The sequence below is a fragment of the Phlebotomus papatasi genome, chromosome 2 (assembly GCF_024763615.1).
Source record: "Phlebotomus papatasi isolate M1 chromosome 2, Ppap_2.1, whole genome shotgun sequence".
In the NCBI taxonomy this organism is placed as follows: Eukaryota; Metazoa; Arthropoda; class Insecta; order Diptera; family Psychodidae; genus Phlebotomus; species Phlebotomus papatasi.
Window position 1 is genome coordinate 59,300,250 of NC_077223.1, and position 22,258 is coordinate 59,322,507.

Consider the following 22,258-nt stretch of genomic DNA (forward strand, 5'->3'; position numbering starts at 1 on the left):
ATAACAACCAAAACAATTAAATAAAAAGTTCGGTAATTTTTGAAAATGCTACGTCTGCACCGATAATACCGCCTACAAGCGGTCTTCCTTCAAAAACATGTGTACAAAACAAAAGTCATTGTGCGTTGGGCATAATGAGCGTTTACATTTAAAAGATCCACATCCTAATGCCTAGCGCAAAATAACTTTTCTTTGTAAACATGTTTTCATAATTTCATATGAGAGAGAGAGTGAGATGACTAGATCTACGTTTCATTCACTTTCACTGAAATGCCAAAAACATGTTTACAAAACAAAAGTTATTGTGCGTTGGGCACAAGAATTGAAACTTTATCGCCAAAAACAGCTAAAACGTTTTCCGGGGTCTTTTAAGTTAATTTTGAAAAGTAAATTGTTAAACACAAGAAACTTGAGTTTCAGTTACCGCTTTAGTAGTAGCATAAAAGTTTTATCCCACTCCTTTCAAAGAGATAAGAATAATATGCAAAAATTGTAACTGCTTCGTTGTTAAAATGCCCCACCTTCCCCTATCCTGAAAACTTAATAATATCCATTCAATTGATTTTGTTCAATGCCTTTTTGAATTCACAAAAAATTCTTATCATTTTTATCTTAATCCTATTACGATTTTGGGATAATTTATTTAGAGGGAAGTGGGGCATATTTGAAGTGGGGCAGCTTTAAAATTCAACTTTTCCCTCCTATTTGCAACTGAAAAGGGACAGATAATCCTAACCGGCTTATTGTAGGTGAGATTCTTAACGTGAGCTAACTCGTAATGTACGCAAATTCGATTTAGAGCTGAAGTTGGGAGACGCCATTCAGTTATCTTGAATCAAATTCGTGAAATTATACAAATTTTGTATTTAAACCAAAATATCAAGGATTTGGATGAACTGGCACAAAAGTGATATATGGGTGAAATGTAGACCAGAATGTTCTCTATAATTTTTCCATAGAACATGATCTCATCGATTACTCAGAATCCAAGATAAGCGAGGTTTTTTGTTTCTTAACTCGTTTTTTCATCCAGAGTTCCCCAAGTAGTCATTTGTTGAACTTCAACTATATCAAAGAATTGTTGTATTTTGTGAGTCTTTCCATTTAAAACCATATTTTAAGTGTCTTTGTGGAGTAAAGGCAGTCAAATTGGCATCTGAGTGATTTCAAAGCGTTATTATTGGAAAAATCAATTTTTTGACACTTAAACGGCAAAATCGGAGTGATAGCGTAGTCTGAATGGAAAATGATGTATGGACGAAATGTAGAGACAAATGTGTTCTACAATTATGTTGAAGTAATCATCAAAATCAGTTCAGCGACAGTCGAGATAATTGAGGTTATGTGATATTGAAATTGGTTTTTCGACTGTGGCGCCCCTGGTGTTGGTCCCACGAAGTTCAAATATTCTAGAAAGTTGTAGCATTTGGTGAGATCTTTCGTTTAGGCCCTCATTCATCAAAATCGGTCACATAGAACCGGAGATATGATTTTTTGAATTTCGTGAACTTTGACCCCTCATATCTCCGGTTCTATTGAAACCACAGCGCACATACGCACCATTTTGGAAACGTCCTAGACTGGACTACAACATACTAAAATTTCATTAACTTGCACAATGCCGTTTTTGAGAAAAGTGACTTTGAATTTCGATGAATTTTGACGCTATCACAGCGCCACCTGTGGTGAATTTTTGAACTTCCATCTGAAAGTGCTCATCGATACGAAACCAAAAAGGTAAAATTTAGGTCGCTATGTTAATTAGAACCGGAGATAGAGGCCGGTCAATGTTCGAACTTTGACCCCTTATAGCTCGGGTCAGGGGTTATGGATCGACTTAAGGTTTTTTTTGTTTGTTAGGTATAATCAACGGCTACAACATACTAAAATTTCAGCCCGATGCACAATGGAATTTTTGAGTTATTTAACTTATAAGATTTAAAAATTTTCTTTTTAATAATAGCGCCCCTAGCGGTGGTTTTATGAACTTGTGATGTTAGAAGGGGAAGTGGCATTTCACGAGAGCTTTCCAAAAAGCCGTCACTTTTTAAATTCTGACAATTAGAACCGGAGTTATGGCCATTTTAAGAAAAAATTTTTGGACCCTTATAGCTCGGGTCAGGGGGGTCGGGGGACCTTAAGTTTAGTATTGATGGAAAGCTCTAAGACCCAGCTATAACATACTAAAATTTGAGCCCGCTCGATGCCATAGGGGCGGAGCTATTGAGAAAACAAAAAAAGGGGGGTCTTCAAAATGGCGGAAGGAGGGGTGGGGGGTGGGGGGTCAATGCACCAAGTTGCAATTTTCACCCGATATATAACCTTTGCCGAAAACCGCAAGTCGATATCTTTTTTAGTTTAGGAGCTATTAAGCTCCAAAGAGCGGCCGGCCGGCCGGCCGGCCGGCCGGGAACGTAAAATAGCCACATATATATTCGTGATCAGGAAGTGGCGAAACACATTTTGGCCAAGTTTGAGGTCGATCGGACGACATGAAATTTTGTTAGGATTATAGTAGGTGAGATTGTTAAGAATCTCACCTAATAGGGCTTGCAATGATAAAATTTAGTTGCACAAATCATTGGGAAATACATCATGAAAAGGCCCAATTCCAGTAGAAAAACGCTAATTTTTGAAGCTGCTCTATTTCAAAGTTGCCTCACTATCCCTTATATTCGCATTCACTTGATTTTCGGGTGTCTTGATTGGTTTTAGTAGATCGATAGATTTCCATTTCGTTGCGTTTAAAATAATAAATTTTCTAAATACATTCCAAAGCTAAGAGATACTCCGCAAGTTACTAGAAATTACTGAACATTTTAAAATTATTTGGAAAGTATAATTAGAAGAGATGAGTTAAGGTTTTGAAATTAAAGCGCTGAAAGCCTTGATGAAGTAAATAATTTATTAGTGGAAATATTTCTAGAAATAACAGCGAGTTATTCCGCTTTATCCTTCCTTCCTGTTCTGCTAATCTTGACTGTAATGGAATATGAGAATAGTGTAGGTAGGGAATATTTTCAGGTAAACAGCTTTCGGGAAAATTCCAAGCTCTTGCTTCACAAATTTTTCATATGAAAAGCAGGAATTTCATCACCAATATAAACTTTTTATACTCAACTATAGCAATATAATGTGAAAGTCTTTATCAAGTGCAGAAACTCATTTAAATTGACTTTTCCTGGAACCGTTCTCGATAATCGTCTATATAGCAACAGTTTTGTATAAGATTTCTAGAAAAAGAATATTCCTGACAAGAAGTTTCTGAAGTGCATCCCCTTCAGGAAAAAAAGATCACGGGAAAGTTTTTTACTCATATTCTCAATAATACGTTCTCAAGTAGATACCAAACATCCTTATAAAGATGTTTCCTTACAAATGAAAAAAAAACTAACGTAATTTCCAATAAATCTTGCGAAATATAATCCAAAAATGGAAAACTGGTACATAAAGTTATAAAATCGATAAGAAATCACACAGAATTCTTATCTCGAGAAAATCCCTCTGAGGAAAACCTTTGGTTCACTCAAGATATTAAATTTCTCTCAAATCACACATATTCAAAAGTTTATCCTGCAAAATCAGAGAAGATCCACAATGCGTTGAAGGAAGTTCAATGAGAGTGGTTTTTTTTAATGAAATTTATTCATTAAAGTCTTCTTCAGACTGGAGCTTGAATTAAAAAGAAACGAAAAGCGTCATGATGAAAAATGTGGATTTTGCTGAGGATGTGGGGAAAAAGAAGAAATCAATGAATATTTGAGCAGAGGGGTGAGAGTAATGTCTCATTAGCCTGCTCCACTTTCAGCCTCATTAGTCTGGCCTAATTTATTCTCCTGATTAACTCAAAAGAACCAAGTGAAATAGTACTTTAAAGTTGTGATTCTTTTAATAACACAGCTATTGTGAAGCTGCAATTTTTTTTAGAACCAAGATACAATATAAATAGCGCACAGAGGCGATTTTAGTGGCATTTTAAGATTTTTTTTTTAAATTTTCAATTTAAGATTGATAAAGAATTTTAAGTACTGTCCAAATGCGATTTTACCTCAAGAAGTTAATTATAGAAGTTTTCCTAAAGCTATCTTCAGACTAGTGATATATTCCAGTTCCCGAAAGTCCCGAAAGCCTCAATACCAATCTACTTTATTGATTTTTATAATGTAATAGGTCATTTACCTTTAATAATCCAATCCAAAGTCAAAATTTTTCCAAGAAATCTCTATTGATAAGAAATTACAGAAATTAAACCACATGGCTAAACCTCAGGTATGAAACCCCGTTTACTTTTTAAGTTACGTTTTCAAGATTTTCCAAAAATTATTAGTAATAAAAAGTGACATTTTGGCATAGAATATACATAGCACATAACACTTCATATTCAATGCTCTAAAACGCATCCTGCGATTCTTTTTTTAATTTTTGGATATATTTTTGAGATTACCTAAGGCGGACATTTCGGCCATATATACGAAAATACCGTTGAACCGTTCCTGGTTTTTCCAGGTTAAACGTTAAAAAGGTTCTAAAGAGCGTATTTCTCAACGAATGGTATCATGTTATCGCTCGTTGTGAATGTTTTGGAATTTCAGATATGTCTAGACTCTGGACCAGTTTCAATCGGTTGCGAACCGGTAATGAGCCGCATATGAACCGATAAGTAATTTTTATCCGAAATTCAATTGTATAGTTGGATAATGAGCTAGCATGATGGATATTCTATGGGGACCGAAAGCTCTGGGCAAGACAGAAAATTTGTTTTTCTTCTTGAGGTGAAATAAATTTCCACTGGCGATTATCGGAAGTGTCCCCATAGAAAATTTAATTGTATACTCCTAAGCAATTTTGGGTGATCTTTTGAATAATTTATGAATCGATTTAAATCGGTTTTGAACCGGTAAACGATGAATGATACGACAACACTTTTGAGGTACAACACCGAATTCACAAGTTTAAGCAATTCGCAAGGCATGGGACGCTTTCCACCCCTAATTTATTTATCGTATATATATATTTTTTTTTCAAACTAATACGGGGCTCAATAATTACTTTTTTACTCTACGGACTCCGATAGAGTCAACTTGGACTCAAATTGACTCTGATAGAGTCAACTTTTCTTTTATTATTGAACTAATAATATTATATCATATTATTATGATGTTTTCGGAATTATAATCAGTCTTTTTTTGTACCAACGTAACATTTTTGACACAAAAAAAAACATTTTTATAAGGACATGGTAATTTTATGACAAAATTCGTATATTAAGCATTTAATCATTTGATGTCAAAATTATTATTTACAATAAAATTCTTTTCGCTACTTTGAGCCTTTTGACCTATGGAAAGTCCTCTTGTCTATTTGCTTATATACCAGACACAATTCTAAATTCAGTTAAAATACTAAAAATAAGCCCTAGACAACCCGTAAACTCCTACAACCAAGCCTACAACTCCTTTACATCTTTATCTTTTGAATTAAGCATTTTTATTTATTTATTTTTTTAAAGAAAATCTCTGAATTCATGAAATCATACATGAAATTGTTAGTAGTAGGAAAATGTAATTTTGAATTTGATAGTACCGCAAATATCTCATCGTTGTTAAGGAGGTAAGCCATAATTTTATTGATTTTACACTTGAATAATAATTTTGATACATAATTAATTTTAAAGTGAATAATATTACGACACAAACAAAAATTAAAATTATGAACTTCAATTATAAAAGGAGAAACGTAGAGAATGCTAAGATATTTTAAATACAACATAGTAAAGACACTTTTCCTAAATGTATTGGAACTTTCTAAAGAACCTACATCTTTAAAATATGTAAATATTAAACGATCATAAAGATGACCCTTACAAACGAAAATGTATAAATTTATTTTAAGTTACATTTTCAATTTAAAAGATTAGGATCTCAAAAGAAAATTTGGGTCAAAAACAAATAAGCAACAGAAAATTAAAACTGATCAGCAAAAAATTAATATTAATAATATAAATAAATTAATAATATTGGTCAGTAAAATATTAAGTCTAGTCGGTAAATTATTGAATTTTGTTCAATAAATTCCAAAACCTTCACAAAACTGGTATAATTTATATAAATAACATCGAATATGGTTACATATAAAATGAATTAAATGAAAATTAAATGAAACTTTAAAGTTTTTCGATAATAATATATTGATTTCTCTTTTACTTGAGTCAATGAAAGCTCAAAAGGAGCGACTTACAATAATCTTTATAAAGAATTTATGGGTTAATTAAATAAAATATTCTAATATCATATTAAATTTATTAAAATAATCTAGTACGAACATAAAAACATACCCCTTTCTATCAAAATTTCTCATTTTAATTGATTTTTTTCGGACTCCGATAGTGTACAGGGGCATGACGTTTCCTGTTTCCCATATGTTTCTAGCGTGCCGAAAAAACTTTTGAGTTTATAAGCTGTTTTCTGTCATTGTAAAATGAATTAGCAAATACCACAAATACAAAATAAAAGCCAATTTAATATAGAATAGGCAACCAAAAACCCCAAATTGGCAACCTACATAGTTTTGGAGATATCTCGTGAAATGTGTACGAAAACAGGAAAAAATTTACACTAAAACTAGTTGCATTTTTCAGAGCTAATGTCACCTCCCTGATAGTGTCAATGAATCCAATAGAGTCAACAAGCTTGGAAATAATTAGTTGACTCTATCGAGGTTCCACTGTATCAACTTCCAGTCTTCGGTGATTCCCCTTTTTTTGCATCTAAAACCATTTTCCAGGTTTTCCCAAAAACGGCACCAACGATTTATTTTATGTTTGAATATGTTTTAGAAGTAGTCCATACGAACATTTTGCCCATATATACCTATGACCGGAAAATTCGCCATTTTGAATCTTTGAACCACGCTGGAGAGCATATTTTTTAACCGATTTGGTTAAATTTGAATAATTAGGAAAGGTCTTGAAATATTCAATCCGGCTGTGTTAGTCTTGGCCTCAATAGATAATGATTCGGTAAAGTACTCGTAAAAGACATATTTTATTCGGATGCTTTTATTTAATGGTCTTAATATAATTTTCAATCTTGGATGTTTTATGGAAGTATCCCAAGTGAATATTTCGTCCATACATAATCATAACTAAAAAATTTAATAATTTGAATCGGTTCAATTTGAATAATTAAACCGATGTGCGCCCAAAGATCATGCAAGAAAATAATTTACGACAAGCTCTATCTCGTAAATTCGAGCATTCCGCAAATCTGGGACGTTTTGTCATCTCTTTTTCTTTTCTCGAAAAAGAAAATAAAAAGTTCTTGAATCGGAAGTTTCAGTGTTAAAGAAAAATTTCTGAGGAAGAACTCAAAATAAATTTTCCTAGAAGAAAGCATATCCTTATCTCTCAATTTTCCTTGGAATTTTCCAAGATTTTACTCAAATATCCTTGAATGCCCTTTAATTTCATGAAAAAGATTGCATGAAAATGACATGTCTCACTGAAATATTCTCTTCAAAAGAGCTAAACTTGCTATTTATATTGCTAGATTTTTCAAGTTCATAGGGCTGAAAAGGGTACCGTTATCAAAAGATTTTTCACAAAAGGTTCAGAGTGGGGAGAAGTGGGGCACCTTTGAAGTGGAACAGTTTTGAAATTGGGCTTTTTTCTCCTACTTTAAATGAAACTGGAATTTATTATGATATAACTTAGCTCTGCAAACCAATTGAGAAATTCTTATCTGAGAAAATAAATTTAAAAAAATCAATGCTTTAAGTGTACTTCATACTTAAACTAAAAAAAATCTTGAAATCGTAACTTTGTTTAGGATTAAAAAAAAAAACATGCATTTTGGGATAAAATTTTGAATTGAACTTGCTGTAAAAGATAGAAAAATAAGTTTTCAACAATTCTTTTAGTTCAAATATGAGGGGATTTGATTCCGAGGAGAGTAAGCCTAATAAGAGAATAAGCCATGTTTTTTTCTCAATTTTTCCGACCAATTGGACAAAATTGTAAAAATGAAAAATAAAGAAAACGCACTTCATTGGATATTGTATATTCGCCCGAACAGTATCTGCGAAAATACTCCGAATTGGCTTTTGAAATTTTATAGTATATTCTTAGATTGTTTATCTTTCATTTTAATCAATGAAAAATACAGACCTCTTTTGCCCTGATAATTAGGAGAACCCTCTTAATAAACGGTAGAATTTTAAATGACAGTCAATTATTTAGTATCTTACTCTTAGTATGAAATAATGCCATGTTTTATTTAGAACCGATAAGGCTTTCTTATCTCGCAAGCCAATTGAAATTGACGTGTTAGTGAATTTTTAAAAATGGAAGATTTTGAACTTCGTGCAGTGATTAAGTCCCATGCTGAAATAGGTTTAACGATGATGAAAATCGATTCTAAAATGGTAAATGAACTATGAGCATCTCACCCTTTAAAATCAATTATTTGCAGTTGAATATTTGATTGAGTTTCAAGATGGTTCGCAAGCCTTGAAGATGAACCATACCGTGGAGGTATCTTTTGTATATTAACCCTCTAACAGTGTTTTCTTTAATAGGCGAAAAAAAGTTCTAAAACAATGTTTTCTAGGATAATTATGATCCAATAAAGTCGAAAAAACCATTCATTCATCATTATCTCTTTTAATTTAGGCGCTAGGGGCGCTAGGTGAGAAAATATACATTTTTTTTTTAAACTCCTTTTGCTCTTAAAATTCACATTTTTGAAATTTTTAAAAATTAAATACACAAAGTAGAACGACATATCTTTCAGTAAAAAATGAATTTATTTTAGTCAGATAACTTTAAGGGCAGAATCACATTGACAGTAAAATGCTCACCGTCACCGTCAAAGTCCTCACCGTATTTCATTGATTTACGCATTTTCATTGTAATTTTTACGCAAGTTCTCAATTACCGTGTTACATTATCTCATACTCGGTGGCACTAGGTGAAAATAGTATAAGAAAATTGTATAAATAAAGCGAAAATGCGATAAACGGTAAGCAAAACAAAAAACTGCAGGATTTTTTGCTACAGTTTTTCGTACCGTTTTTTTGCTCACCGTTTATCGCATTTTCGTGTTATTTCTTCAATTTTCTTATATTATTTTCACCTAGTGCTACCGAGTATGAGATAATGTAACACGGTAATTGAGAACTTGCGTAAAAATTACAATGAAAATGCGTAAATCAACGAAATACGGTGAGGGCTTTGACGGTGACGGTGAGCATTTTACTGTCAATGTGATTCTGCCCTAAATCGGTATTTTTATGGAAATTGAAAATGAGTTTTTTGCACAAATATTTTTTGTTGCTTTTTTTCTGACCTGTCACACAAAACTGGGAATAGCAACTAAACGAAGAGTCAAAATGAGTTCAAACTTTCAAAAGATGTTAGTAAGACTATTACCGAGGACACTATAGCACTTTTAAATAAATAAAAACTTTTTGATCGCAGTAAATATGATTTTTGTGAGACCATCTTGAGACGGTCTTATCTGTTAGGGTTAAACGGTCTAAGGCCATTTTACAATTTCAAATTTCGTCTTTCGTTTGTCTACACCTACACTAACGGTACTATCACACTAGGATTTTCACAATTTAATTTTAAATTCAATTGAGCCAATTGAGCATTATAAGATTTCTAGAATTTACTTGAAAATTGTCACAGCGACGACACATTTTGCAAGAAATTCGCTCAATTTTAAATAGTCCCGCGAGATTTTTGATTGTGAATGACTCCGGAAAATGCGTGATAGTACTTAAAATGTCTTATAAGTCACTTATCTGTTATTCAGAAGGATCTCCAAAGCCAGAAGAAAGGATTGTAGACAAGTGGGCTCATTAAGAGACTGTCATACAGTTTTGTTGAAAATCTGGCGCAACGATTTCCTTCGAATGGCTTTGGAGGAACTCAGCAAATTACTCCCGATACTAAAGCTTCACTCGCCTCGCATACAAGTTTATCTCTAATCACTAAACTTATTTTATTTTTCTTGGCCACAAATAATATTAATTACGAATAAATAAATTTAATAAGAACAATTTGGTTCAAAAGGCTACTTGTTTAACTGCAATAAAAAATTGAAATTAATGAGCAATTTTAACATTTTAATTTTCTGAATTCAAATTTAATTGAGCAACCACATTTATGCTATTTTAGCATGTTTAAACATGTTTTGGTGGGTCAAGTATTAGTTTATATCAATAAATAAGCGAAAATCAAGGGGGAGATATTAGGTTCGGAAGTGGTGTACAGCTGAAAATGAAGTGCTTAGAAGTCATTGGAAGTGGGAGTACTCGTATATAAAGTATTTTCTGTCTGATTTCATATTTTTCAGACTACGTTACTTTTACCGTAGACTCTCGTTCAATCGGTTCTTTTCAATCGGGCGAAAAATTTTGTTGACAATTTTCACGTTTAATTATGAAGCTAATTTGCTCAAATTCGCTGTAGTTCTTCCTATTTTATCGTGATTCTTTATAATTGAGCGCTTTTTCTGGAATTTACAAAAGCTTGACGCCCAAATCTATCGATAAATCGGATGACATTTTGCCCCAAATGCCCAATTGAGAGAGAATCTACTGTAGTTGCGATTTTTAATTCGGGTGGCAAACTGAAAAGGTTTGTTGAACTTTTCAAGTTCAATTATGACAATAAATATGGAGCAAATATGCTCAAATTTATTATAGCTTAATTTATGTCGTAATTTTTCCGAGGAAAATATTTAGTTCAACAATAATTTTCCTTAATTTTTACAGGAATTTCAAATTCATGTAGTGGCTCGCAAATAATGACATAGATATTGCAGTTGACTTTCAATCAATTTTATATATATTTTTTCTAATTTATAGTATTCGTGGGACTTTTTCGCGAATGTCGTTAAAGGGTATCCCATAGAGGTTACCTCCACAATTTTTTGTTTACCTTTTTGCATACTTTGGAAAGATTTTAGTGTATTACATCTCTTCAATGCCAAAAGCATTCGACAAAAAATAGATTTGTGCTTTTGAGGACTATTACAAATTACAAAGAGGAACGAAAAGGTGCATTTGTAATATTTAATTTTGGAAAGGTTGTAGTGATACACCCTGTATCACCTAAATAATATTTTATAAAGTAAGCAATCTGTCATTTCTTAGAGTAAGCATAAAGTGTAATGCAAAATCATGTAAAATATTAAATCAGTTCCAATAAAGCACTCAGCTAAACAAGTCGAGTCTCTTCAAGGTAAGTGATGAACTTTCATTAAAGAAACGTTTTAGGGGTTTATTTAGATCGCATCTTTGCTCTAAGGATGATTAAAAAGTGGCTTTGAAAATTTAGAAAAAAGGATTTATGCTTCAAAACATCAATTCCAATTTAAACGGTCTCTAATATTGATGCCAATATTGTGAGCATCTTAGTGGAAGAAAATTTGTGAATAACAATTGAAGAGATTGTTAAAATGTTGGAAAACAATAATTAAATCGTATTTCGTTATTTAGAAAATCTTGAATGTGTTTAAAAACTCAATATATGGGTGCCACATACTTTCACTGAACGGAATAAGGAGGACTTTATGAATGTGGCCATTTTTCTCCTGATATGTTGCATTAAAAAATCTTTTCTGGATTCATTGGCGACCAGTAATGAGGAATTAATCTAAAACAACAATAGCGAAAAAAATCCTTGAAAAAATAGCCAAGCTTGTTTCAAAAGTTGTCTAGCAAACATCAAAAACTTTTGAAAAGAGTACAAAATGTTTTAATTTTAAAGGATTTTAAAACCAGAGACAGAATCAAGTTTAATAAAATGTGAGGATATTCAATTTTCCAAAAGTAGCTTGACTTGTCTCTTAGGAAAATTCGAAATATGTTGGTACCCCTTCGTAAAACGCAGATAATATTAAAATATTGAAAGTATGCAAAAATATCTGGCGGTAGAAATTCAAAATATAAGTAAAATGTTAAAAATATGTATAAATATAAATTTCTTGAGATTTTTTTAAGAATTTTTCTAATTAGATTTTTCATCAGATTAAGTAAATTATTGATTTCTAAGTATGAGAAGTGTATGAAGTGCAGGAAGTACTAGAAGTATTGCAACATTTTTGAGAGTGTTGCAAAGTTTTGGAAGTGCGAAGGCCTCTTCCATACAAGTTATGGAAGTGCATGGAAGTGGTGTACACATTTTCACCCAAATATCTCCCCCTTGGCGAAAATCTATTAATTCAAATGGTTTTTAAAGCAAAATAACTCATAGGAACAATTCATCTGAAAATTAAATTGAATTTACAAATTGAAAAAATCATAGTGTGATAGCACGGTAAGGGGAAGTGGGGAACCATTGAAATTGGGATTTTTTTTTAACCGCAAAGGGTTCAACTAGGAGATTTTTTTAATGCTTTTTTTAAAGAAAATTTCTCTTATCATTGTAGGTAAATTTTTTTTTCAAAAATGGCAATTTTTGACAAAAAATTCTTACACTGTATGTGTAAACGCCATAAGATATTCATTTTGTCACATTTTGCCAAAATATTCCTTACACTCAGAAAAAAAAACGAGTAAAACTTACTCGAATCGATGTTAGATTAACTCTTTTTCGTTGTGATTTTCGATTAACTATTTTCTAGAGTTAATTTTACTTCTATTTCGGTGTAATATTTAGAAGAGTTGTTTCAACTCTTTAAGAATAAAACTTACTCTTTTTATCCTAAAATTTACATGAAAATAAGAGTTAAAATTACTCTTTTTTCACTAAAACTTACTCTTTTCGGATAAATCGAAAAAAGATTAATTTTTACTCTTTCGTATTAAATTTTACACCTTTTAATAAAAACACCATTTTTTGCCCATTGAAAAACAATTGATGCACTTTTACATATATAGTTTATTACCATTAATTTTTAAATAAATCTAATATAAACATTATCTTGTACATATTTTCCTTCTGACGAGTAATTAATGCCCTCTGGTTCGAACACATAAAAATCTTCTTTTTCTTCTAATAGTTTATATGCTTGGAACTTTTGCACAAATGTGGCTTTAACAGAGCGGCATATAAAAAAACATTTCTTTTCCTTACAGATCATTTCGACAATTTTGTACAGCTTCTTTTGAACACAAATGAAATCATCAATATTATATCTAAAATTTTTATACACTAATTTTCTCACAGTTTGAATCTTGTCATCCTTTTTGAAAGAATCTGGCAAAATCTCAAAGTAACTTTCATTTTTCATACTTATCTCTTTATGCACTACATATTCAATATCTTCACCAAATAGAGAATCGTTCAAAAGCAAATTTGCAAACATCAATCCAGCTTTTAGAGTTAAACTATAACAGATATTAACTCGTGATGAAATATCTTGAGCGTACCTTTTGAATCCTTGGTGTTTTGATTCGAAGCGAAAACACCAAAGATCAGTTAGAGGTCCACAATTTCTTATAATATTGATATAGTGAATCAAGTGATGATGTTTCGGCTTAAGCGTGTCATCAAACAATTTAATGTACATTTCATTGTGATCGGAAATTAGACTCCCTAATATTTCTAAAGTGGGTTCATCAAAGTGTGGTAGATGCATAATGTCAATCATTTTAATCAAAACTAAAAGAAATTGAAAGACCGGATCGGACATTATTACGTAATCTCCAATCATTAACAACAAGAAGTGAAGAAAGGTTTTCACCTCTGCAGCATTCATCTTCAGGGCACTCTTTTTTTTATTCCGAATATCACTTTCTTTAATTGGTGGGCTTTGATTGTTTGAAAAGTAATCGCCATAAGAAAAATTTTGCTTCCTTTCATTGAGTTGTGCAAGGGTGAAATATTTTTTCTCAAAAATGAAATATCTGAGAATATGACACAGGTCATATTTGCAAACGCCAAGATATACATCATGCATAATATCTGTTGAAATATTATCTGTCACATGATACGTATTCAGCGAGTTAAAGATCGAATCTTCTTTAATTCCATATGCTTTGGTAGTCCCTTGATTTACACATTGGTTATAATTTGAACGATCTCGTAATTTACTTTTATTTTCTTTCGTTGCAATTTCTGTTTCTTCCCTTTTCATAATGCAAAATCTACAAAACATATCGATTCTAAACGACTGAGAGTAGCCCAATATTTCCTTTAACGCAAGATTATCACCTAATACTTGTCCTAATGAAAAGTAAATTCGTATAGTTTTATTCTGTGTACTTATCTCAATACCATCTGTTTCTAAACTCTTTAATATTTCTATCAGCTTTTGAAGACAAATGTGGTTTCCATAATTTTTTAAATCTTTAGCTTTAATGAATCCCGCTACTAGAATATTGTTTAGTGAACTTAGGCAGTATTTCGGAATGACTGGAACAGTATAATAAATTCCACATATTTGTTCGCGATGTGTTCCTTGATTATTGTTAATTTCGAAAGCGTCAGCGTAGAGAAAGAGCGGAAAAACTATTTTATTACCAAAATGTCGCAATTTACTAATCCAATAGTAAGAATTTATGAAATGATTGAAGTTCTTTGATTTTTTTAAATCTTCAATATTACTCAAAGTTACCTTCAAATTATCTCCGCATTCGAAATAAGTCTTAAGTTGAAATTTCATGTCATAAAGACTGCCTTTAAAGTTATCTATATCAGCCAAATTCGAATTTAATTCATCGTCTTTAATTTCCCCATTTGAACAAAAGTTAATTGGCTTTTTGTAAAGAGAAAGTTGTTCTAGTCTTTTTAAAAATCTGTAATCAGTTCTAGTGTCTTCAAAAGCATTTTCTATTTTAGAAATGTAGGATTCAAATTCATACTTTTTGTTATCAGATATATGAGGAACGAAGGATTTTAAATCTGAAGCAATTGGTATTGTAACATTATTTCTCAATTCGTTTTGAATGAAAATTACATTTTTTCTTGTGATATTCGACTTGGAATGTAATGATAAAGTGAATTTAAGGTTCGTGTTTTCAAAATTGTGTTGCACTTCCTTAGAACAAAAAGATTCTGGCTGAGAAACTGAATATGAAGAAGATGGTAAGATTAAATGTTGATGTGAGTCGTCTAATGACTCTATTTCAGATGCTCTTATTGGTAGTCTTGTTTTTTTGTGTCGTCTTTTGTTATCATGTTGTTTTATATGAGTTCTATACGCAAAAAAGCTTTGGTAAATTTGCTTACAATCTTGCTCCATACATCTGTATTCATATTCGGTGGGTGTTTTGTGGGCCTTTCTTAGGTGGGTTAAAAGTTGAGTACATTCTTTAAATTGGGTTCTGCAAATGAAGCAAGTCAGATACATTTTGTTCAACTGAGCTTATTCAGAACGTTTTGAACTTTTGGATCAAATGTCCTTGTAGACAATGAACCGAAGTAATAGGCTTCCAATAGCTCCCAAGCGAACTTACATTTGCGAGAGTACCCAATCGTAAACATTATACTCAACTTTATACCAATATCCAGTGCCTTAGACATCGATGGCGTTTTGAAAAGTATTGCCCCACAATTAACATAAAAGTCAGTTAGATCCGTCAAAGTTTCACCAATTACGATGATCTTGATATCAGTGCCGGTAGTTTCATTTCGAAAGGCCTCCAAATCTCGGGAAGATGGCAGTCTAACAATCATCTCTTGTTGAGCTGCACTGATGGATGGTTTCTTATTGCCTGGTTCTCGATTCGGAATAATCAAAGCGTTTATGAGCATACTCATTATGCAGATTTGAGAATCTATAAAGCAAAAAAGAACTGCGGCATTATAAAATTTTTAAATTTAAAAAAATACGATTTTGTTAAGGATAAAATATGCATTGTTCGCGTTTTTAATCATTTTATGGAAATAATTTCATAACACTAGAATAATATCATATCTTAAAAAATATGTATAAATACCTTCGTTATTTGAAGCTGAAAGTTTTCCAAGAAGTCCTTTGTTGAACTTATCTTTGATGTCAAGATTAAAGATAGGCAAAAGCTTTTCCTTCATTTCTTTGAACTTATCTGGTGATGTTTCTTCAATATCCGGAAACATTGTTTTGAAATCGAGGTCAATCTAAAACATTGTTAAAAAAAATCAGTTATAAAAATAGTTAAAATAAATCTTGCCTTTTTTACCAATTCGAAACTTCTGCATACATTCAATGCAGGCCATTTATTCAAAAAGGTGTTGAGTGAAGCCGCATCTCTTTGTTCTTGCATTTCGTTGATCCTCCAGATGAATGTTGCTTGCCATTTGTTTACAACATCACTCCAAGGTTCATCATGCTCCTGGAGCCAGCCAATGTCGTCCATGAATGCATCTTAAAAATTGTACAAGGCAATTAATAATATCTGAATCATGAATTGTTCAATTCACTTTTTACCTGAACTGACTGGTTCTTCGTTTATCTCAGGACCAACATTGTCTTCTGTAGATGTTTCGTTGTGAACCTTGTATTTCCTTACAGTGTTTTTATACTTGTTGTACAGTTTCCCCGTTGGATTTTGCTTGGAATTTGGGGGTCGTGCTTTATAGTACACCTCCTTAAAAAAAAGGAATTTTATTTTACATACAAAAATTAAAAGTTTTTTTTATAATATACAATACTTACTTCATCTTCTGATGGAAACAATTCTTTTATTTCCCTCGCGTATTTCTTTAGAGTTCTCGGGGAGATTTTAGGAGAATACTTTAGATGTTCTTCGATTATCAAGCCTGACAAGTCATTTCTTTCTCTCTGGGATAGTAACCTCCCACTGCCAGACTTCTTGAGGATGATATTTCCCTTTACATTAGTTTGCAGCAGATCATGTAAAACCAATTTGCTGCGATTTGTGCTTTCAACATTCTAGTTATCCGGAACCTAAAATGAAAAGAGGTTATGTTTTTCAAAATTTTTGTTAATAATTTCAAAAAGACTTACTTTATTTCGTGTTCTCCATTCTTTCAAGTTAACTCTGAAGAGAAGAAGGTCACCAAGAAAAGCATCTTCGGAAAAAATCTTCTGGAGAGTACTCTCATCCATTGAAATGAGATGCTCTGCCAAAATTACGCCGCATTCACGCAACCTAATACAACCTTCCGGAGAAATATTCCAATCCCTGAAGAAGTTTTCCTCCAATACCTTAATCATTTGTCGAGAATCCGATACCTCGGCCATCTGTAGAAAATCACTTACTTTTGTTCACTTTCACAAGGTATTTATCACAGAAAAATTATAAAATTTGCACCACAGAAATCACGCGACGCACTGAACATCAAAATGGCGAGTCATTTTTTCCGCATAATGCTTCTTCTTTCTCTTCTACCATGTATTTGAAAAGAGACAGAAAGATTTTTTCAGTACAGTGGACTGCGCATTGACTTCCACACCGCTCTGTGGATATTTTGGAAACTACAGTTTAGCACAGAAGAGTAGTATCAACTCTTATTTCTTAAAATTTACAACGAAAAAGAGTAACAATTACATCGATATTCGTAGAGTTAATTCAACTCTGCCATAGAGTTGTTTTAACTTTTTAGGTTTTTTCTTAGTGTACTAATCAAATTTGACCTTATGCTGATCAATTTTTGAATTTTGCTCTTTAATATAGTGTAGGTACTTCTTTTTATTAATATTTTCAAACTCGAATGACCTTTAGAAAATTTGATTTAAAGAAATTCCAGTTTAGCTTTTTAACCTTTGCCAAAATTATATTTATATGAACATTTTTCTTTTGAAATAAGCCACATTGAATAGAATAAAGTTTAAAAATATTAACAAAGTGTAATAAAACTTAATTTCAATTTTTAGCATAATATAACGCATAATGCATAAAACCTATAAAACCATTTTTATGATTTTCTTTTTTAAATTTTTTATGCTCTTGTATTAACATTCGTTAACGGCGTTATCACACTTGAACATTAAAATTTTAATGTGATTCACATTAATTGTCGCTTGTGAGCGTGCAAATATGTTATTTGTGTCTTTGAGTCACTTAATATTTGGGGTTTCTCTATTTCCACCGTTTTCTCTTTCCACCGTTTGCCTCTGGAGGTTGGTCACCAACGCTAAGACGGCGGTGGACGCAATACTGTACATTGTAGATATTTTTGGAGAGTGAAGAAATAAATAATAATAAATAAATAATTTATTGATAAAGAAGTGAACTTGGCCTGCAAAAATAAGTTTAAATTTACCTAAAGCATAAATATTTTTCACATTAAAAAATTAAAGAGAAAATCGCATTAATTTTTCGCATTAATGCTATAAATCAGTTTATATTAAATTTTGCGGGCCAAGTCCACCTTTTTATCAACAAATAGATCAAATTTTGAATATAAAATGGTTCAAACACACAAATTACACATTTGGACTCTCACCAGCGACAATTAATGTGAATCATATTAAAATTTTAATGTGCAAGTGTGATAACACAGTAAGAAAGCTTTACATTTTAAAAGTTTTATTAACAATTTCTTCCATTAGTTGCCCCTCGTCATATCTATAAAACTTACTGTTTTCATAGGATAAAAAAGCTTCTTTCTCAACAGCTTTTATTTTCAGGAGGATAATTCTCCTCAAATGATCTCCGGAGGGTACGAGAGAAAGTGTGTTAAAGTGACACAAAGGAATGGCTTTAAAATTCCAGATTAAATTTTTTCATTATACCCAGGCAAGGAGCTGTTTTCTTATTTTCAGGGTAATCCTGCAAATTCCACTGTGGCAATTAACTTCGAAAACAAAGATTCCTGAGGATGAAAATTCACCCAGGAAACTCACGTCTTCTTGTTAATTAAGAACATCTTTGGAACAGTGTACTTTATATAAATTTTGCTTAGTTAGAATTTTGTGAATTTAGAATATTTTCCCTTACCTTCAAGTCACATTTGCAGAAGTAGTTTTCAGCTTGGTGAAGTCTCAATCTTCTTGGGATTTTGGTTACTTCCGTTGCATTTCCTGTCTGATTTTTAGTCTCAGGTGCCTCTGTGATGTTCCCAGAAGGGGGCAAAGTAGTTGTTGAAGTTGTCGTTGAAGAGATTGTGGTCAGTTTTTCTGTTGAATTTTGTGCTAAAGTGCTTGAAGGAGTTGTTGTAGTTGAAGTTGTTGTACTTGAAGTTGTTGTAGTTGTAGAAGTTTCTGTAGGAATTACGGGAGGAATAGTTGTTTTGGACACTCCAATTTTCACAAGAGCTCTATCCCCATGAGTGGGCACAATGGCAATAAGAAGGATTACGAAAAATCTCTCCATTGGGATTAAAATTCAACACCGAACTTCTTGAAATTTTTAAAAATCAGCATCAATTCAACACCAACAGAACCAGCTGTAGAAGTTGTCGATAGCTTGTAGCGATCCGATTGGGAATAAACTAATTCCTTTCTGGCCAGAGCCACCCCGCCCCCGTGGAATTTCTCCCGAAGAGCGTCCCAGATGTTGCTGGGAGCAATTCTCCACGTGGGAATTGTAAGATTGTGGATTCCTGGATGAGTGGGCACGTTGAGAACACCAAATCCTACTGGCCAACACTGCTTGAGAGCATTAGCTGTCCAAATTTCCACGTGCAATTTCGGCCAGCCCTGAATTCCCCGTGTGGACAAGTGCAAGTCCAAAGGATGAGAGAACACTGAACACTTTTCCACGCGATTCGAATCAGTAGCTGTTTGCCCCTCAGCTAATCCCTCAATCACCTTCCACGTTGATCCTGCAACTCAGGCAATTCCCTCAATCAAGACGGTCTTTTTCCCAAGTTACCCTCAACTCACCGATCTGGAAGCTCCACTTGCACAGCAGATTTTCCTCCTCGAAATCTCTAGCGTCCAAAATTTGTCCGATTATATGAAGTTCAGCCATTTACTCCGGATGTCCTTCTGTTGTTTATCATCGTTTCCACGCAACGACCTCCACCCCTAAGCAGGTGCCCTCACTCACCCTTTTGCTAGGACAAGCTGCAATTTTAGGGGCCATAGCAGAATACTACCAGGGAAAAGTGACAATGAAATATTTCGTGGAAAATTTTCTGCCAGAGATTAATCACTTTAGCAGTCAGGACAGGATGAGAAATGGGTAAAAAGCATATTTCTTCCCGTGAAAATTACCATCCTCCCCCAAAAATTCTGGTACTTAAGGCTGACTGAAGAGATCATTGCTATATATAGCGTCTGCAACTTTTACAGACACAAATTACACAGAAGCAATTACTGCGCCTCTCATCACAGATTTTGAAACAATTTTGCAAGAACAATTAATTAAAGGTTTCCTTTTAAGACTTTACGGTTAATGAATGTAATTCGGTTCTTGCCTTGAAAATGAATAAATAAACTTATTATACCCATAAAGGTTGATATACTATTTAAATTTTCCGGTATTTTAGCTTTTATTTTTCAATAATATTTCTAATGAACTAATATTATGAAATTACATTGCTAAAATAAAATTTAATATTTAGAAAAAGTAGACTTCTCAACGGGGCCGCCTGAATTCGAAGGCCAAACTTATCAGTTTTTCACAATTTTTTTAAGGAGAAGGAAAAGACTAAGGGCCTTGACAGACATGAGGATTAGCCGAGAGACGGCTTAGCATAATTATATTAAAAATAATGATTAAAGTGCATTTCCATCATTTTCCACTTAAGTCGCCTCTCGGCTTAAGTCGTAAGTGTGTCTAGGGCATAACCTTCATGAAATTTTTAGGATATATTTATACATTATACATATCAAGTGTTTTTAGCGAAAAAATAATTACAAAATGGCGGACTCAGGAGTGGCTACTGGAGCTAGTAATTCTTTCCTAAGAAAATAAATCTAAAAAGATTTTTAATTTCCATAAGTATATTTCGTAGTTAAACCATAAAACGGAAAATTGGGAAACAGAAACTCTTTTACGGTTTTTTTAAGTGCACACTTTGAGACGAAATATTTACTTTAATACGCTGTAAAAAATACAATTTTTTATCAAATACCATTTAGGTTTAAATAGAAGAGAATTTAATTCTGAATAGAATAAGCTTTTTTAATTTAAATCGGTCCATAAGTTCTTTTTTAATCTTTCCCGCCAATTCTAAGGATTTGCGAGAATTAGAAGAAAGAGAAAATGCGCTTCAAAGTTTTGGATGTTCGTAGAAACGGCCCGAACGCTTGCAAATCTGCTCGGCGCTTCTCTGCTATCGTCTCTGTATCTTCGGAAATTTTTATTCTTAGACAGTTTATCTATAGATTTATGTAATTTTGCCATTTTATTCAGGCTACCCAGGCTACCCCTTAACCCTTTAAGGACGAGAAGGTCAGAAATCAGGGTTCCGAAAAAATCAATTTTTCTAACTTTTTAGAGCAAAGCATAACTTTAGAAGATCGTTGGAAAAATTCATTTTTGGGTCACCGGTGACCCAATCGTTTTTAAAGGGCTAACTCTGGACCGTGTCGGACTAATTTTGCGATTTTTAATCCGATGAGATGACAAAGCGTCCCAGATTTACGGAATGCTCGAACTCATATTAAACAGTTCTCCGTGTATTATCTTTTCGCATGAAATATGGCTGCCTACCGGTTTACTACCGATCAAATTGTTTCATAAATTAAAAAAAAAAAACATTTCGAACCACCATTTTGTCCACCATTTTGTAATATTTTTCTTGAAAGAAAATTATTTAAGAATTTTAAATATGTATAAACATATATATCAAAAATTTTAAGCTTGATCGTTTTCTTCTCAAAAAAAAAAATCGTGAAAAACAGCTAAGTTTTGGTCTCCTAAATGACACTCCCCCTTAAGTAGGAAGGATTATTGGAAATTATTGGAATTTGGAAGGATATTTAATTTTCATATCATTTACGGGTTCTTTAACACTAAACCTACCAATACCCGGTCAAATTGACCGGTTTAAAATTAACACAAATTAAAACGGTACAATATCACTATCAAACTTCATGAATTTCTTAAAATATGCATGTAATATATTTTTCAATGTTTAAATTTTACTTTTTTTACTATTCCATGACAAATTTGTTGAGTATCTTATGCCCTAGACACACTTACGACTTAAGCCGAGAGACGACTTAGCGGAAAATGACGGAAATGTAGTTTAACCATTATTTCTAATATAATTATGCTAAGCCGTCTCTCGGCTAATCCTCAGATCTGTCAAGGACCTTACCCTACCGCGGTTTGTCATTTGACCGAAAAACAACCAAAAACTTTCGGTAGGTTTAGTGTTAACGACTTTAACGTTTCATTACCTATTAAGTTCGATGCAGCCGGGTTGGAAATTTCAAGGGCTTTTAAAAACAATTAAATTTAAGCA

The 22,258-nt window shown here is 32.6% G+C and overlaps 3 protein-coding genes across 3 annotated transcripts in view; all 3 read right to left on the minus strand.

Moving 5' to 3' along the window:
- LOC129801929 (tectonic) overlaps positions 1-19,284 on the minus strand; it is a 23,786-nt gene extending 4,502 nt beyond the window's left edge. The window contains exon 1 of the mRNA XM_055847410.1: positions 18,838-19,284. Coding sequence (XP_055703385.1) covers positions 18,838-19,212 — 375 coding nt within the window. The 5' untranslated portion in view covers positions 19,213-19,284. The remainder of the gene's footprint in view (positions 1-18,837) is intronic.
- LOC129801927 (uncharacterized) lies at positions 12,756-17,018 on the minus strand. Its single transcript, XM_055847407.1, has 5 exons — positions 16,590-17,018; positions 16,362-16,521; positions 16,114-16,298; positions 15,892-16,051; positions 12,756-15,729 (listed from the first exon to the last, which is right to left on the minus strand). The coding sequence occupies exons 3-5, from the start codon at positions 16,288-16,290 to the stop codon at positions 15,308-15,310; spliced, it is 759 nt and encodes a 252-aa protein (XP_055703382.1). The 5' UTR covers positions 16,291-16,298; positions 16,362-16,521; positions 16,590-17,018; the 3' UTR covers positions 12,756-15,307.
- Positions 19,218-19,950, minus strand: LOC129801935 (B9 domain-containing protein 2). Its single transcript, XM_055847424.1, has 2 exons — positions 19,725-19,950; positions 19,218-19,663 (listed from the first exon to the last, which is right to left on the minus strand). The coding sequence occupies exons 1-2, from the start codon at positions 19,810-19,812 to the stop codon at positions 19,218-19,220; spliced, it is 534 nt and encodes a 177-aa protein (XP_055703399.1). The 5' UTR covers positions 19,813-19,950.
- Positions 19,951-22,258: the final 2,308 nt, after the last annotated feature.